We start from the raw sequence: 18,544 nt of genomic DNA on the forward strand, positions 1-18,544 counted from the left end.
ATATTTTCCTATATATACATTACCGATTGAAAAATATGCTTTCTACTTATTTAATGTAAACACTTAAGTCGTAATTTCGTTGGGTTCCAACGATCAAACCGCGTCTTGTACAGTCTACATTTATATTGTTAGAGATCTATATAATAAATAAGGTGTACTATGTCGTATAGAAATGTTAAAACGTTAAATGAATAAAACTGTTTGTAAACTATGGAGAAAACTATTTATTTGTATATCGTTTCATATATATGTATAATGTCTTAAATCTTAAGAAAAAATTCAATCTCATTGTATAGGAACAATTTTTATTTTTATTGATAATGCAAAGGATATCAAAAATATTACAATATATGACAAAACTATTGCTGATAATTAAAACTGAATTAAGAAAGCAATAGTATAAGGGAACTTAGAAATACTTCTTCAATTCTGATTCCATTTCAAGAGGACTGGTAGTTGGTGGATGTCTGGCAACAACTTGTCCTTCTTTGTTAATGATGAATTTAGTGAAGTTCCATTTGATGCTATCAGTTATAAATCCACCTGCCCGTGTCTTCAACCATTTCCATAACGGATGCGCATTATCTCCATTAACATCAATTTTTTGAAACAGATCAAAAGTAACGTTATATTTTTTGACGAAATTTAAGATTTCTGTGGAATTGCCTGGTTCTTGGCCACCAAATTGATTCGATGGGAATGCTAGAATCCTTAAACCTTCCACCTTACTGTACTTTTCATACAATTGTACTAGTTCTTTATAATGTGTATCTGTAAATCCACAGTTGCTAGCAACATTAACAATTATACAAACATGCCCATGATATTTATTCAGCATAACTTCCTTTCCATGTATATCTGTAGCATGAAAGTCATAAATGGAAGTAGCTGATTCCCAATTTTTGTCTTGATTAAAAGAAGCTGAAGTTGTAGCACTACATTGTTCTTCTTTATTGCCTTCGCAATTCTGTGCTATCACTCCGTAAAAGCATAGAACTGTTAAAAATACCAATTCTACAAAAAAAGAAAGAAACTTGATTAGTAAGCTATCTAAAGAATCTAAAAAATTATTATAAAAAAACAGCACTGATTATTATCTGTAAAAATTATTATAAAAAAACAGCACTGTTCAGTTAACGTTTCTTAATATATTTTTTAATAAATATCTACCGTTTCTTAAAATTAAAACTGATTTCAAACTTCCTTAAAAAGCCAAAACAAAAGGAAATAAACAACTTCACGCGACTCTGTGTCTTCGACGCTACATAACACCTAATCAAATATCTCGAAATGTTCACTAAGTATCATTAAATTAGCATTAAAAGGTTAATCTTCAACGTTATTTCTAATCAAAATATTCAAGATGATATTAAAACAATACTACTTACTCTGCATTTTTAATCAAATGTTGTTATCCTGTATCCAAACTTGAATAAAAAAAAACTTTCTTATTAATCTTTATCATATTATCGTATTAAATATTATCCTAAAAATATTTAAAATACAATTGAAAATATTAATATACTTTACCTTATCACTATTGTTCGATGGAAGTGTCCGTGCTCTTCAACGCTTTGAACACAAATGCGTCGATCTTTCCTTTGTCTAAAGTCTAGAATTCTTAAGAAACTCGAACTTGAAACACACGAACACACTGACGTCTGTCCAGTTCTGTTCTTGAATACATACATACTATACAGCATCGTGGATTCTGGAATGCTAATAGAATAAAACAACGAAATTTTATTCTGCATTCATTATCCATCTCAGAACATATTATGCAACTATAATATTTAGTTCAACATAGACGATTTCCATGAACAATCAATGACAGTAGTAATATTGCACCTATAATTGTTTCATATTATATATTGCTTTTTTACGAATTAACGGCAAAATATTACAATTACACAATTATTTTAAATCTCTAATTCTACTAAAACAATCATACACAAAAATAGAAATTATGATTAAGACTTAATGATTTTTCTTTTTCTCTATTATGAGTTAGACGGGCACATGTATAAATATATATATATATATATATATACACATACAATAAAAAACTGCATCATTTAATATCAAAAGGTTTTGTCGATTTATTTTGTTCCATACTCACGAACACTACTTTACGTGCACGTGATAAACTCGTTGTTGTGTATACGATAACATAACCTTAAAGATACAACAGAATCGTAACCTATAAACTACGATCACATAAACGTTTAAATGATCGTGCTGTACACTATACTTTGTCATTTGCCATCGACTACAAAATAAAATAAAATTTATCGTTGTTATAATACATAACGTAAGAAGATGGGGCAATAACATTGTTCAAGACATTCTAAACAAACATAAATTTACTTGGAAAAACTTACAGATTATACATATCTTAGTATTTGGACAGTACTAAATTGTTTTATTGAACATCGTTATTTATATAAAAAATGGTAAGTGTAGTAAACGTTATTACATATTACAAGAAATTAATTATATTCTTTTAATATACTTAATTAATGTTATTTCTTTCAGGCGCGAAACGCGGAAAAGGCTATGTAAGTATCATAAAAAGAAGACATTTGCTTGAATATAATTTATAAATTCTTCTGTTTTTTATATTTATTTAAACATTCGTTCTTTAACAGGACCACTCTTGCTCGGTGGAGAGCTGCACAAAGCAACGAAGGAGCCAGAAAGGAACAGGAAAGAAGACCATATTTAGCTTCTGAATGTAGAGACTTGCGAAAAGCAGAAAAGTGGAGAATGCAAATAATTAGAGAAATTGCGAAAAAGGTTGCACAGATTCAAAATGCTGGTCTAGGGGAATTTCGAATTCGAGATTTAAATGATGAGATTAATAAATTGTTGAGAGAAAAACGACACTGGGAGGCTCAGATAAAAGAGTTAGGTGGGCCTGATTATTCCAGAGTGGGACCACGTATGCTAGACCACGAAGGTCGTGAGGTATAACGTGTTTTTAATCTTGCTACATTGCTCTATTTTTAATAATAATAAATAGTAAGTAATAGAAAAAGGTAACAGGTAATTATTACGACATTTAGGTGCCTGGAAACCGTGGTTACAAATATTTTGGAGCAGCGAAAGAACTACCAGGTGTTAGAGAATTATTTGAACAAGAACCACCACCTCCACCTCGTAAAACGCGCGCTGAGTTAATGAAGGACATCGATGCTGATTATTATGGTTACAGAGACGACGATGATGGAATTTTGTCGCCTCTGGAACAGAAAGCTGAACAGGAAGCAAGGGAAAAAGCAATGCAGGAATGGCTAACACAAAACGAGAAACAGCCAGAAATAGAAGAAGAAATCGAAACAACTGCACAAAAAGCAATACCGTCGCAACAAGATATTCAGGAAGCGTTACTTGCAAGAAAAAAACAAGAACTATTAGAGAAATATGTACTTTGACAAATTTTATTTCTTTTTCTTTATGTATTCAGTAACAACTATTTGTAAGTTTATTCGTTTAATTGTATTAGAGTACACTTTTATAAAACGCGACAGATATAATATAATTATTATTAATTTAATAACATTGATTAAGGTAATTATTTTGTGCAGTAGACGTTCAAACTTCAATTAATTCTTATCGAGAAAGAGTGCTGTAGATAAAATATAGATAAAAATCCAACGTTAGTCTGTTTATAATCCTCGCGATCTTTAAAGACTTTTCTTTTTGTTTTATATATATATACCCTTTTTTATCGACTTTGTAAGCACTGGACACTCGAGAAAGCGACACAATAGAATAGAACATCAGAGAACAAGACAATATGAATTATCGAAATGTGAGAATTTGTTCACCTCATACATTCATAATTGCCAAACATTGTTGGACAAATAAAATTCGATAACTTCGTACACTCTGTTTGTCTAATCAATGCCTTAAATGTCTTTGGCCAAGCATTCTTTGTTTCATCGCCATTGAATCATCCCGCGAAAAGCTAGTCATTTGCTTTAAAATAGTTCGATGCAATTACAACTATATTGTAACAAATTGAGAACAATTAAAGGCATAGAAATTACCCTGAAAAACCTCTACTCGTTAATTAAGTGTACATATCGATCATAAATATTTCAAAAACATTCTGTTCTTGTTCGCATCGGGTTCGACCCATCCGCGATGAGAGACCGAGGAATCTCTTTCTACATCATTTTCACGCAAATCTCTGATCCTCGTAGTTAATATCGTGTTGCTTATAAACAGACTGTACAATATACAATTATGTTACCAAGACTCAGAAGTGAAGAAAGTATCCTAAGAACGTTAGCTAAAATCCCGGTACGCTTAAAACTTTTCTCAAAGTAGAGAATAATTCTATCGCTTGCTTTCACGCTACGCATCTTCCTCGCTGTTGCTTTCTCTTCTCGCTTCCTGAAAACGCTAGAAATTGGATGAGATGCACCAACAAACGCACATAACTACGATATTATCGATTATCCATGATTATGCTAAATCCGAAAGCGCTAAAAGTACTTCTTTAAAACTGCGTTTGAGAAGAGCATTGTAAAAAGAACGTCTGTACATTTGATACGAGAAAATTCATGCACATACGTAGTAAACAAACGAAAAAGAAACTTCTGAGTCCTTGCAATCGCGTTATACATTGTCTAAATACGTAAAACGGGAGAATAGTTCGAGCATGGATTAATCATCGTTAATCACCTAAACGCTAAGCTTGAAAAAGTCAAGCGTTAAACGATTCACAGCATCTGGTAATTTTTTTATCCATTAATCAGTCGCCTGCTTCGTCCGGTATCCAATTCCCTCTAATATAAACGCGTGGAAAAAACATTTCTACATAACCTATCGTACTCACACGATAATGTATACTACTAGTTTAATAGTAATATCAACTCTACGATCACATCTGCGTTTACGAGGTGCGCTTTGCGAGTTTATTGTGCGTCGTTTAATTGTGAATCTGTCCTCGTATACGTTCCCCTTTATATCCCATCGATTAACTATAACCCCTCGACGCTACTAATTGATTAACCGATATCCTGTATACACGAAACGTTCGTAAAGTTAGGATACGTAAATATACGTAAGTATATATATATAATAAATAAAAGCACGTTGTTACACGTATCAAGAATACGACAAGGAATTATGAAACTTCGCAACGTGCTTTACTGATAATATCAAATATGTATTACTAAATTAAGCATATACGTATATATATATATGTATAAATAATAGTACGCAGAAAAGAGAAACGAACAAACGAAGCCAGAGTATGTAGGAAATTAGAAAAATTGTGTACAGCCTTGACTTTCTCTCGAAACATTATTCGTTGCCCCAGTACTCCACGCAGTAAGGGGTTAATTCGTTTCGCGCGTCAATCCATTCTCGAACCATGTGATCGAAACAACAAGATTCGTGGCATCGATTCGAACGAACAAGCACTGCAAATCGAATATTCCGCTGAAAGTGTCGCGGAGCGAGAGAGGAAAAATTACGTTTGCTTAGTTAGCTCGTCCAAAGGAGAACGGCTAGAGGATCGCGGTTCATAATGGGCTCTCGACTTGGCTAGGTATCCCACGACGATTCTCCGTCGACGGACACGCGGCCTAAAAAGGGTGAAAGGCACAAAGTAAAAAATAAACGATTAAAGTTGGCTCAGGCACATATCGAATCGAAGTCGTTTTCGCGGTCCATCTGCTAATGTATTATACGTTCGACTTTTGGGACCGACAAAATGCGTGTTTGCATATTTGTAACGTGTACGTATGTGTGCACGTGTAATTGAAATATGTTTTACGTATATGTAAGTAGGTAAACGTGTATATACATATACGTGTACGTGTGCGTATGGATCATGTATGTGTTATGCGTTTACGTTCTTTCTTTGTTTGCATATGTAATATACATACGTAATATGTATGTTGAAAACACCCTCAACTCCGTCCGGCGTATCAAAAAGGAATGTACTTGGTACATCGATAGAGTTTTGACTCAGAGTTACCACGTGCTAAAATTATGATAGCTCTGATTCGCAGGATCAACAGATCGACATATTGACTTCTGTGTTCTGTTCGGGCAGTACAGGCTTTATCTCCAATAAAGAACAGCCGCGTTCGTCTTGAAAAATTCACTTGCTCTTCTACACGATCAGTCGTATATAACGGTACGCAATCGGGGACCGTAATCTGCACCGTTTTCTATCTGTCAAACCATATCGTTATCGTTAACAACATCGTAAAATGTATTTCCGTTGCAGGAACTCTTTCGTGATCGGATGTTTCAAGGACGCAGCAACGAGTGCCAGCGTTGAACTTGCGCCGGTTGTCTTGCTGCGCGCATATCGTTCCAATGTTGAAGCTCCTCCGTACCGGAACTGTTTAATCCCAAACTCAGCCAACCGATCATTTCTCTTCCCTTTCTTCCCATTCCGCCTCTACGTCGATTATAAACCGATAGAAAGAGAGTTACATCTCCAAGTTGAAACAGAGCAACCTAAACAGCCATTACGAGTATAACATTTAGTCAGATTCGTTTCAAAAGGAGGAGAGAATATCTGTTTGAATAATTTTCCACCGAATTGAATTATTTGATTAGCTGTAAGCTTACTTGGAATATAAATGTTTCCTTGTACAGGGGATTCGGCTGAGCCCGTTTCAGACCAGTTTTCGATCGTTCCATTTCGTGACCGTTGCTATCCATGAGAGCGAGCTTAACATACGTGTCGGGTGGTTTCGTGTCGTTCCCGCCGCCACCCCGAAAATGAGATCCTTTAATTATTTCTACCGATAAACGTCCAGTCGTCCCGTTATACGCCAAGCCTATTAAAATTTCTGCCACGCTTCCGCCCTTCATACTACTGCCGTAAGGAGGTACAGTATGCGACGCGTAAGTTGGCACACGTGCAGTAGGTGATGCGTATGATTGAACTGATTGCTGTGATCCCGTGGAATCGCTACGAGTCAAACTACTAGTTGTTCCCCAATCTTGTACCTGCGAAAATCACGTTCATTCTACCGTTATTTTCTTCGACATTGAGGATCGGAAAAAAATACAACAACTTATTGCATATAGATGTTTTACCGAAGAAAAAGGTGGAGGTTGTAGCGTTAACCAAAGCGTAGTTTCAAGCTGAAGATTGATCTGATCGAAGGAGACTCTAGCTTCGCCTAGTAATCTCTCTCGTCGCATTCTTCCGCCCCATAGATATACTCTTAGGCGTACGCCCATGGCGTTTACGTCCTCTGGATTAACACGTGGAAGCAGAAAACTCTCCATGTACTGTGGAGACGTACCCTGGCGTACTCGAGTTTTACGGCGCTGCTTCTTCGATGGTAACAGCACGAGCCGCACTTGACTACCGCCTATACCTTCGGGATAATTTCGTCCTTGCAGCACATGAACCTACAAAATAAGGAAACTCGTTGGTTTCGATTGAATCGTAAACGAGTTTTTCAATGAAATTTATACGAACCGTCATCTCGCGCATCGGTGCATCATACAGGAAAGCGACTTCCAAGCTACCCACTTCTTCGGTGATGGTACCCATCGTTGTAATAACGTCGTTGGTAGTCGAACCATTTTGCTCGACCTCTACCTCTTGTTCTCTGTTATCGAGAATAATACCAGAGGCCCCGACTTCTACCACACACTGTGTATCAAACGAAATCATTCGATTCGTTTAAAAAAAGTTCATTTTAAAAGCATACCGAATTAGATGACTCCAAGTATCGTGCTAATGCAAAGAATAGGTCATCAACAACGATATTATGCGGTTAGAACGTTGCGTGATAAAATACGCACGGATATCCGGCCGCCGGTTAATTATTTACGCGACAATCGTGTAGATTGGGAACGCGATATTCGATCGCGCAACATGACAACGCCGTTTTAACTATAAACGTTTTATTCTCATTCACCTGTTGTTGATCGCTGGGCGAGTGTTCTTCCGTGCAGCTGCTGGAGGTAGTGCCGGCATCTGAAACGGCGATACACGGTCGATCAGGAACGAACGCAAATTTAATGAAAGAGAACATAAAGAAAAAAAATGGATAAAGGAAAAACTAACCCAGAATGGTCGGTCCATCCTCCGCTTGGATAGTCAAAGTATCCGGCGGTGGATGAGTATGCGAATTCAGTCGACGAAGGACGTCCTCTTCCGAATCGGAACTAGTCTCTGGATCCGAATAGGAAAATGCCTTCCCTGCCGAGTTTCAACATTAAACCCAACTTTCGGTTAGGTTCGTTTAATTTCAGGTACAAAGTAGCTGATAACGATCTTTGAAAGGACTGGAAGCGGGGATCACATATAGAAAAATCGCGCCTGCTTCTGGATCGGTATTATGTGTGTACTTTTCCAGCAATTTCAAAGTAAGCAGTAAAAAGCACAGGATCAGATCGTTCGTCGACAACCTACCTATGTTTTTCGTAATCTGTGAGGTGGAGCCGTTGTTAGGCTCGCAGAGAGGCACGCAAACGCCACCGAAAAGAGTGGTCGTGGATGGTGGAGTGAAGCACCATTTGCGTGACAAGTACAAGAACAGAGCCAACAGGAGGACCACGAAGCCAGCTACGGCACCCAGAAATGCTGTCGCTTCCACAGGTACTGTAATGTCAATCGATCGTGAGAATGACTGGTTGGAACAAACTACTGGTCGTGTATATTATTTATCGTCATACGAATGATCGATCATAAATGAAAACGAGCTAATAGAGGGAAGGGAAACGAGATGGGAATAATCATAAAAAAAAAAAAAAGGAAGAACGCGATGGAACGGACCGGACGGAAGGTTCCGTGCAAAAAGCATGATCAAAAAGGGTACAGGCAAAGCATAAGTTATTTATTGACCACGGAGAAAAGGCGTTCACCCATACACCGATTAAATCTTTCTCTTGAACGGCGGTCGTACGTGTCATTGATGTATCGAACGCGTTAAAACAGCAGCGACACATTACGTCGTAATGACCTGGAATAATTAACCATCGCTCGTCTTATCGCGGAAACCACTGCGCGATATTACACACCGAGTACGGTTAATGAATCGCGGTACAAAGATCTATCGAAATCCTTTGCATCCGTCTCCTTTCGTCGAAGATATCGTTGAAATATCGTCGTAAACGGAGACAAATGCTAACTAAAATTGTTAATTTCTGTCAACTATCAACGATAACTTGGATATAACAATATTACCACACATTCAACTATAAAGAATCGACAGAATTGTTACTCGTTGTAATTCAGTAAAAGATTGAGAGCGAAAAGAAAACTGTAGGGGAGGGAACGTTATTCAAAACGAATGTATTTCGAAATAATTTTAATTTGCGCAATGCGGAAACCGTGGCATGCATTTACGTTCTAATCATTCTCGATTAATCAAAAAGAACGACGTATGTAGAACATTTTATGTAAGAACCTGGTAATGTGTCAAGGGATTACTGTCACGTCACACGAATTAGTTTTATTGGAAATTGTTGAATGATTCGAGAAACTATTAGAAGCATCGTGATGTATTTAGATGGCGAAAAAACGTAGAAATGGGTGCGTGCTTTATTCAGGTTTTAATAACTCTATCACGATCGAACGTTGTTCGTTAACGAATCGATTCACGATCACCGATATTTTGAGGTCAATGTTTCCGTATCGAAGTGTACCAGGTCACATCTGAACAGTTGAATTCGTTAAAAGAGTTATAGACAAAGTAGAAGATAGTGGACTTACCCGCCAGAAAATGGTCTGATCCTGCCAGAATCATGCTCGCCCTTGTGTCACATTAAAACCTTCTTACGTGGTTCTGTCGACAGGCCGCGACAAATCTTCCGCGAATAATAAATTCATTATCCACTCGATATGGAATTGTCCAATACTCGTGGTTGTTCACGATCACCGAGAAGCGTGGTTACAAGACAGTCGAATAATAATACGTGGGCGGGGATGTACACAGCACTCTGTTGCTCGTCGAGTCGTGCGCCTGCAATACTGTGACCAGCTATACGCATGCGCTTCATGGGCACGCATTCTTACGGTGAAAATTTCTTTCAACAGAGATTCTCATTTTAACACAATTTACACTTCTTTGACATGAAGTTCGCAATTCAATTTTTATACGCAGTACAATCTTTCATTCTGAGAATATACTTATTGATTATTCTATTATACGATAATTATACAACTACCTTCTGCTTAATTAACAAAAGATAGTATATTTTCCGATGATATATATATATATATATATATACACATACCATTAGATGAAATGGACTGAGATTCTAAATTTTATCTTTTTCTTTTGTCATATTTTATTCCTTTGCATTTATCTCTTACTCGTTAAATAAATATTCTCATCTATCGTATTCCTAATCATTTAACCGTAATGATCCGATCATATTTGCATATACCATTTGAGAAATAAGTTAATTAAAGAACTGACATTATTGATTGTAAATAAACGACCACATCATTTACGAATAGAAAAATTAATTTAAAAAATCGTAAAAAATATTGAATATTACACAATGTACAGAATAATATAAAGTAAAGTAATACCAAGTACGTGCGTACTTCTCATAGTATAAGGTACTCTACTGTTATTATTTTAATATAAGAATTTAAGCGTGAATATTGAAAAACGATTATGGTTCTCGTTATTGATAATCAATGTTTTATAAACATATCATAAATTCATCTGTTTAAAAAATAGAAACTATTTTCTTTGTTATTATGTACAATTTTAAATAACTGACGCATGCATTTCATTTCATTAGTTAAAATAGTATTGGCACGAAACTCCCTCCTCGTAAAACCTACTACGATTTCATAGTGTTTACGATTCACTAACTTAATTTTAACTGATATGAATATTATTCAAGCGGTTATAACTAACTCAACTTATCTTTGAAATGGAACAATTAAGAATAAAAATGATAATATTAATGTAAATGTAGCTAGTTTCTTTTTATTTTTACAAAAACGATAGTTTTTTCTTCTCCGTTATATTAGAAGGCAAAAGATATTTAACTTAATACAGGTAAGCTTTATGTATGGTGGAACAACATAACCTCAAGTATGAAATCTCTTTTTCATAAAACCATATAATACATTTTTTTACTATAAAGTTTTTGTAATTATTAAGCTGAATCACGTTTATTGCATAACAGTTCATAATAAATATATTACTAATTTAATAATTACTAATTAATTTAATAGATACTATAATCAGAAGATATTACTTTCTTTCTTAATAACTCGTTTTTAAATAATATTAAATTTTGTAGAAAATAATATTTTTACATTAGAAATTCACTTGATACATGTTCTATGTAATGCATAATTTTCATATATATTGTAATGAAATACAAGTAAACATAAAAATATGACTTCAATGACTATATGCTGATAATATTTACTATCATTGCCTTTACCATTGTATTGTTTTAAAAACAGGAATAATCAATTATGAACCAATTTACGATACTATGCTTCAAACAATCTACAATTTCAAGTAGATACTGGTTAGAAAGATGTTTGAGGCAATATTTGGTGTATCATGCAAGAGTATATTCTAATGGAATTAATAATCATAAAAATTACATTGTCAAAAAGGAAAATATCAGTAAGAAAAAAGCATTAAGGTTACAGATACTGCAAGATATTAAACAAACTAAACGGAAAGTAGAAGTAATTATTGACAAAGAAAACATTTGGACTGTACCAAATATTCTTTGTATGGGACGAATTGTAACATCACCATATTTAAGTTACTTAATTTTGTCACAAGATTACCAGGTAAAACGTTATAATTAAATGCATATTTATTCATTATATTCATTATATATATTATTTGTTCATACATTATAGATAGCATTATGGCTATTAATAATTGCTGGGTTTAGTGATTTAGCTGATGGATGGATTGCACGTACATGGACATCACAAGCTTCTAAGCTTGGCACTTTTTTAGATCCTGCTGCAGATAAGCTACTAGTAGGTACTCTGTTCCTATCTTTGGCCTGGGTAGGATTGGTTCCTATTCCTTTAACATGTCTTGTCATTGCAAGAGATGTTGCCTTGGTTTCAGCTGTTTCTTACATAAGATACCAATCTTTACCTCCTCCAGTATGTATAGATTATAACATTATGAACAGAAAAATATTTAAATGATCATGCTTATTTACAAAATATGTTTCAGAAAACTTTGGCCAGATATTTTGATCCTACATATGCAACAGTACAATTAGCTCCAACATATATAAGTAAAATTAATACTGCTATTCAGTTGTCGTTTGTTGCTGGAACACTAGCTGCACCCATATTTCATTTTGTAAATCATCCAGCTTTAGAAATTTTTTGTTATGTAACGGCAGTAACAACATTAGCAGGAGGTGTAAGTTATTTAATATCAAAAAATACATACAAATTCGTAAGGAAAAAGACTTCAACAAAATCATCTAATTAAATACATGTATTAATGATTACAATAACATCGTTTATTGTTTCTAAATTTATTATTTACTTTGTATAATAGACGTTATTTAAATATCTACTATGTATACAACTCAAATTAATAAAAACATTGTTTTTATTTTGTAATTCCTCTGTAAAAAGAGATTACAACTTGGCCGTTATGTCTTGTACATTATATGTTTCGTATGCAAATTCTTCGAAATTACTTGTATTGTAACGAACTCCAATATAATCAATTTCTAATCTGAAAGGCCCTGGCTTTTTATCAGCAATTGTAATTCCAAAATTTGTAAGGTAATTCTGACACATAGCACATTGATTTTCATTAATTTGTCCTTTTGAACTAAATACAAATTTTGAAAAAGGGACTCTAATTATTTGCCAATACGGGCCACCTCTTGTATACATTACATAATGATAACAATCATATTGCATTATGTCCAGTCTTCCTTTTTGTAAAATATTTAACATGTAACATCTACCATCTCCTCTAACTCGTAAAACAACTTCATTATAATGTTCCCAATCATAGTAGTACTGTCGAGCAAAAGATTTATATCTTGGAGCTGAAGTGATATTGCAGTATCCAGCATTTGTAGTTCGACCGTCTTTGGGTACACGAGTATCTAATATACCATGGAATACTCCAGTGCCATAAGACGACAGTTCTAGTCTAAAATTAGTAGACATTTTATCAATTAGTCTAAACCTTTCCAAGACGTAACAGCATAAAAAATATTGTATAGTTACGTAGCAGTTGAATAACCATGATGATAGTCCTTGTCAGAATTTACAATCCATTGATCCAAGGATTTTTGAGTTCCATCAAACTTCCATACAGCAATAATTTCATTTGCTGCAAAATTACGTGGGTATATACTGTAGTTATCCCATATTTCTCGAATAAATAATTTACAGTCACTCTTAAATAAATCATAAGCTTTCCGTAATTTCTGTGAAGAGGTCAAATTTTCCCGTTTATCAATAGGTTTATCGTATACTACCGGATATTGTGATCTAAATGGTTCATAAAACGTTCTTTTAATGATCAGAGTATTCCTACAATGAGGTTTTAGTATACGAAAAATACTATTTTTCATGTTTTCGTTTTCACAATTAAATTGAAATAGTAACTTCGTTAATCATCATAGAATTCACGTGTATTAAATATACAACAATTTCAATCAATGTGTCGCAGAATTTGTACAACTACATATTATATCATAACACGTAACTATAGCTTTCAGTTTAATTAAAGATCAATTTGTAATATTTCTCCTCCTTTCTCGTTTTTATAGCCGTTAAATTTTAATTCTAATTTTGATGGATACTACAAGTACCTTAATTTTTTGTAACTATTTCGACAAAAAATATAGTAATTTGATAGTACATATCATTTACTATAAATTACGAAAATGTAGTGAAATTTGACAAATTTTATCAGAAAGGAAATATCAGTATTTATTAATAAGATAAAATATAATCATATATTGCAGTTAATAAAAAAGTTACTATGATAGAATCTTTTCTTATTAAATGATGGCGGTTATGACTACATTGAAGCTTTGGAACCAATGAAAGCAAATTCAATATAAGAATGGTGCTGTTTAGGCATAGTAAGTTATTAAACAATAGAAATTTAAGTTTTTTACGTTTGAAAAGTCATAACAAAAATGAAAATACATTTCAAGTTAAATTTATGTCGAGCAATACTGTAGAAAATATACATATAGAGTTATCTAATGGGTAAATATATCACGTGTTTCTTAACCTAAACGTTAATACTTATTATGATATTTCATCTTATGTATAAATAATACAGTAATATAATAGAGAAAATATAAGTTATTTAAAGTTATTTAAATAAAATATATTGTTACGTGTTTCATTCCATATTTATTATTAATTCTTTCAAATATTCCTTCAGATCAAAAATTACACTATCAAGTGGGAAATATGCACGATTTACATCTGGGTGTGTTACTGCTACGCTTGGCGATACATCAGTCATGACTACTGTGGTTAGGGAAAATGAACCATGCAATGATTCTGTAATTCCATTAACTGTGAACTATAGACAAAAAGCTTCTGCAATTGGACGTATACCAACAAATTTTCTTCGTAGAGAAATAGGTTACACAGATCAGGAGATCCTTATTAGCAGAATAATAGATAGATCTGTACGTCCCTTATTTCAGCCAGAATACTGCTATGAAACACAAATAGTATGTAATTTATTAGCTACTGGTGGAATTAATAATCCAGATATATTATCCATTAATGCTGCCTCTGCAGCTTTAAGTATTTCGGATATTCCATGGATGGGACCTGTAGCAGCCGTAAGAGTTGGTTTAATTGACAATACATATATAATTAATCCTACAAAACGTGATCTTCAGAAAAGTAAATTAAATCTTGTACTGTCATCTATGTCCAAGAATTTAATTGTCATGATAGAAGGATCGGCAGATGATATTTTAGAGCCAGAACTTCGAAAAGCAATAAAAATAGGTGTTAAAGAATGTCAACTAATTATACAATCTATAAAAAAATTACAAAATCATGTTGGCAAACCTAAATTACAAATTAACAAAGGCAGTGAATTAAACAATGATGTGGAAGAGTTTGTAAAAAATTTTGCAGAGCATGAAATACGTGAAATTTTTAGTTGTCATTCTCATGACAAAATTTCGCGAGACGCTGCTATTTTTGATCTTAGAGATAGAATGTTAGGAAGTATAACAAATCGTGGTTCAGATTTTATCCAAAATGCTGTAAAAGCTTTTAATAAAATTTCTAAGGAAAATTTCAGATCTTTAATATTTGAAACAAATATAAGGTAGTTTTTGTTTATAAAAAAGAAATCTAATTACGATTATAAATTACTGAAAATTATTGAATGTGTGTAAATAATTTTAGATGTGACGGTCGTGCAATAAATGAGTTGAGAGATATAGAATGCCAGGTTGATTTATTTCAGCCTCTTCACGGCTCAGCCTTCTTTCAACGAGGACAAACTCAAGTTTTATGCACAGTAACTCTTGACAGTATAGAAAGTTCTCTTAAATTAGATAATATCTCAATGCTATCTAGGTGTGTTATATTACATTTATTAATATTTTAAAAATATATATTCAATATAAATAAATATTATTTTTTGCAGTGGTATAAAAGAAAAAAACTTTTTTTTGCATTACGAATTTCCACCATATGCTGTAAACAAAACAGGTAAACTTACTGGATATGATCGTAGAGAAATTGGTCATGGAGCATTAGCAGAGAGAGGATTGCGAGCGGTTATACCAAAAGATTATCCATTTGCTATAAGATTAACAAGCGAAGTATTAGAATCTAATGGTGACTTGCTTAAATAAGAAAGAAATTATTACTTGTTGAATAGATAACTTGTAACTTAAATACTTTCGTGTTTCACTTAAAGGCTCGTCTTCTATGGCTTCTATTTGTGGCGGTAGTCTAGCATTAATGGATGCAGGTGTGCCAATATTATCTCCTGTTGTTGGTGTAGCTATGGGATTAATATGTAATCCTCATGCTATTGAGTTAACGGATGACGATTACAAGATTTTAACTGATATATCAGTAATTTCATATTGATTAACATTTGAATGTAGTTAAAAATGAAATTAATTAATTTTTTATTTCTTATACGGCCAGGGTATAGAAGATCATCTTGGAGACATGGATTTTAAAATTGCGGGTACAAAAAAAGGGTTTACAGCTTTACAAGCTGATATAAAAATAGCGGGAGTCCCTTTAAAAGTGATAATGAAAGCTATCGAAAACTCAAATGCGGCTAAAAGTCAAATTCTTCATATCATGAATTCAGTAATATCTACTCCAGCAAGTAACAAGAAAGAAAATAAACCTATACTTGATACCATAGAAGTACCCATTCATCAAAGGGGAAAATTTCTTGGGATCGGTGGCTCGAACATAAAAAGAATTTTATGTGAAACTGGAGTTAATGTAAATTTAAAGAGGAAATAGAAACTTTAAAGATTCATTTTTGACAAAAGTTAATCTATTATTTTTTTTTTTTTTTATAGATACATTCGCTAGACGATACAGTGTTTTCTTTATTTGCACCTAATCAAAATGCAATGAATGAAGCCAAAGAAATGATAGATGGTATTATACAAAAAGATGTGGAACCAGTATTGACATTTGGTGACATCTATACTGCAAAAATAACTGAAATTCGTGAGACTGGGGTGATGGTTACATTGTATTCCAGTATGGTACCAACGTTATTACCTAATTCGCAGTTAGATCAACGTAAAATTCATCATCCTGACGTACTAGGATTGAATGTCGGAGATGAAATAAAAGTGAAATATTTTGGACGAGATCCGGTGAATGGGCGCGTTAGATTATCTCGAAAAGTGTTGCAAGGCCCAATTGTTTTTGAAAAAGATTTTAATATTATTAAAAGTTAATAGAAATAATAGTTTGAAATTTTATTTGTATTTTTTTTTTAGCAACCAAATCTTTTTACATATTAATTACACATTTACATATAATTTTACATATAATTAATAATCTTTTTACATATTAATAGTAATAATGATACAATAATAAATTATTTTACGTAATTGTATTATGTAATTTAAGTTTTATCGATATTTTCATTAAATAATGTAAATAATATTTTGTTACATAATTATTAAACGTATATCATTTATACATTGAATCGACTTCAAAATTTGTTTACCTTTCTTCAACAATCATTTACAAATTGGTGGAAAGCTTTCGATTTTTCGACTATCATAAATGTGAAGATTGACAACCATCGATCAATTAACTGATATCTAACTCGTTTAAAGATAGATTTCATTTTTTCCCCATTTTTTAGATTAAAGTTACAAAGATAACTACATCGAAAGTGCTTTATAGGGAGGATATTAAAAATGATTTCTCGTTTTCTTTACCGTTACATTTTTAGGCGAACATCTAGCTTCGTTCTTGGTATCGTTATCGCCTCGGCATTTTTTGAAAGAGCTTATGACCACGCTTGTGAAAGTATTTTTGAATGGATAAACGATGGAGTACGCTGTTAATTTTTTCTCTAACATTAACTGTAAAATATTACTTAAATTATTGGAAACTATCATTTACACGTAAAAAGAATTCGGAAATAATCATATTCTATATAACATAATACAGGATTTATGTTTATCGATCGATAAGGTTATATGTAATTAATGATCCGTTAGCTTATTTCATATAATTCGTCTTGTCTCCACGTTGTATTTCCCAACTGCGTGATTAACTCCATTTTATATATTACTTTCATGTCTATTATCTCTTTCGCAGAGACTTTGGATGCACATAAAACACAACTATGAAAATTCACTACAATCACAGGCACAGAGTGATCGTAAAGGAGCTGTCGAGGAAGAAACGTCAGACTTACAGAAAGTACCTGATGAGAATGCGAGAGAAGACTGAATGTTTTATACAAGAAGGAAATTGTACGTTCGATAAATTATGAAAGACATTTTCTCCATGCAAATACCTGCTGCATATTCGAGTTGTTGAGTTTCACGAGCATTGTGATATTCGATATTTCCGTATCATAAATGTAATCTTGTTCACGCAAAACAAAGATACGGGTAATTGATAATTCTTGGTTTTGTATTAATAAGGATTTATAATTTCTGAAAATTGCTCAGAATGAACGCTTTTTACTCTCGGAAACACTGGGTTTGTAGTTGTATGACACAGCCACAAAGTATATGATTATATCTGAGAAAGCATGCAGAATGAAAGCATCATGATAGCAAGTAAGGATCATGATACTCAAAGGTTCTAAATCTTTTACCTTTGTGAACATAATATACATATAGTGAATAGCACGTTATAAAATATGTTACTACTAAACGCGTTGAGAATGGATCTTTTGGTAGTAACTCAGACCGGGAAAACCCGTTTCATCATTAGTTTCTCGTTTACCTTGAAATTCACAAAATGTTCCTAAACGTGATGGGAACGGAGGAAGAGAAAGGTAAAGAAATTCAAGGAATCTTTAGAAAAATACATACGTATGTAAACGTTGGCGATTAAATAGCCTAA

The 18,544-nt window shown here is 33.3% G+C and overlaps 6 protein-coding genes across 8 annotated transcripts; 3 read left to right on the forward strand and 3 right to left on the reverse strand.

Annotated features, from left to right (window-relative positions):
• Positions 1–299: 299 nt before the first annotated feature.
• On the reverse strand, positions 300–1,713 carry LOC117231056 (probable phospholipid hydroperoxide glutathione peroxidase). The gene is made up of 3 exons (XM_033489107.1): positions 1,531–1,713; positions 1,389–1,427; positions 300–1,014 (listed from the first exon to the last, which is right to left on the reverse strand). The coding sequence occupies exons 2-3, from the start codon at positions 1,393–1,395 to the stop codon at positions 410–412; spliced, it is 612 nt and encodes a 203-aa protein (XP_033344998.1). The 5' UTR covers positions 1,396–1,427; positions 1,531–1,713; the 3' UTR covers positions 300–409.
• A 404-nt stretch (positions 1,714–2,117) lies between these two features.
• Positions 2,118–4,093, forward strand: LOC117231054 (pre-mRNA-splicing factor ISY1 homolog). Its single transcript, XM_033489105.1, has 4 exons — positions 2,118–2,453; positions 2,536–2,558; positions 2,649–2,967; positions 3,066–4,093. The coding sequence occupies exons 1-4, from the start codon at positions 2,451–2,453 to the stop codon at positions 3,432–3,434; spliced, it is 714 nt and encodes a 237-aa protein (XP_033344996.1). The 5' UTR covers positions 2,118–2,450; the 3' UTR covers positions 3,435–4,093.
• Positions 4,094–5,499: 1,406 nt separating this feature from the next.
• On the reverse strand, positions 5,500–9,974 carry LOC117231048 (synaptotagmin-14). Of its 2 annotated transcripts, XR_004492900.1 has the most exons (9): positions 9,710–9,974; positions 8,408–8,596; positions 8,060–8,194; positions 7,911–7,969; positions 7,466–7,642; positions 7,075–7,395; positions 6,601–6,984; positions 5,904–6,486; positions 5,500–5,600 (listed from the first exon to the last, which is right to left on the reverse strand). XR_004492900.1 is itself a non-coding variant. In XM_033489099.1 (8 exons), exons 1-8 carry the CDS (start codon positions 9,741–9,743, stop codon positions 6,274–6,276), a joined length of 1,512 nt encoding a protein of 503 aa, XP_033344990.1. In that variant the 5' UTR covers positions 9,744–9,974; the 3' UTR covers positions 5,500–6,273. The 2 variants fall into 2 exon arrangements, 1 of the variants encoding a protein (XP_033344990.1); XM_033489099.1 differs by having other exon boundaries at positions 5,500–6,486.
• Positions 9,975–10,460: 486 nt separating this feature from the next.
• Positions 10,461–12,492, forward strand: LOC117231052 (probable cardiolipin synthase (CMP-forming)). 2 transcript variants are annotated; one of them, XM_033489104.1, is made up of 4 exons: positions 10,461–10,564; positions 11,432–11,773; positions 11,846–12,103; positions 12,177–12,492. In XM_033489104.1, the coding sequence occupies exons 2-4, from the start codon at positions 11,444–11,446 to the stop codon at positions 12,441–12,443; spliced, it is 855 nt and encodes a 284-aa protein (XP_033344995.1). In that variant the 5' UTR covers positions 10,461–10,564; positions 11,432–11,443; the 3' UTR covers positions 12,444–12,492. The 2 variants fall into 2 exon arrangements, with proteins under 2 accessions (XP_033344995.1, XP_033344994.1); XM_033489103.1 differs by lacking the exon at positions 10,461–10,564 and adding an exon at positions 10,768–11,015.
• Positions 12,435–13,817, reverse strand: LOC117231051 (complex I intermediate-associated protein 30, mitochondrial). Its single transcript, XM_033489102.1, has 2 exons — positions 13,202–13,817; positions 12,435–13,124 (listed from the first exon to the last, which is right to left on the reverse strand). The coding sequence occupies exons 1-2, from the start codon at positions 13,549–13,551 to the stop codon at positions 12,596–12,598; spliced, it is 879 nt and encodes a 292-aa protein (XP_033344993.1). The 5' UTR covers positions 13,552–13,817; the 3' UTR covers positions 12,435–12,595.
• Positions 13,818–13,977: 160 nt separating this feature from the next.
• LOC117231047 (polyribonucleotide nucleotidyltransferase 1, mitochondrial) lies at positions 13,978–17,878 on the forward strand. The gene is made up of 8 exons (XM_033489098.1): positions 13,978–14,197; positions 14,379–15,290; positions 15,371–15,544; positions 15,615–15,808; positions 15,891–16,051; positions 16,127–16,438; positions 16,519–16,903; positions 17,786–17,878. Exons 1-8 carry the CDS (start codon positions 14,049–14,051, stop codon positions 17,815–17,817), a joined length of 2,319 nt encoding a protein of 772 aa, XP_033344989.1. The 5' UTR covers positions 13,978–14,048; the 3' UTR covers positions 17,818–17,878.
• Positions 17,879–18,544: the final 666 nt, after the last annotated feature.

Source organism: Bombus vosnesenskii, unplaced genomic scaffold (assembly GCF_011952255.1).
Source record: "Bombus vosnesenskii isolate JDL3184/JDL3185 unplaced genomic scaffold, Bvos_JDL3184-5_v1.1 scf7180000013270, whole genome shotgun sequence".
In the NCBI taxonomy this organism is placed as follows: Eukaryota; Metazoa; Arthropoda; class Insecta; order Hymenoptera; family Apidae; genus Bombus; species Bombus vosnesenskii.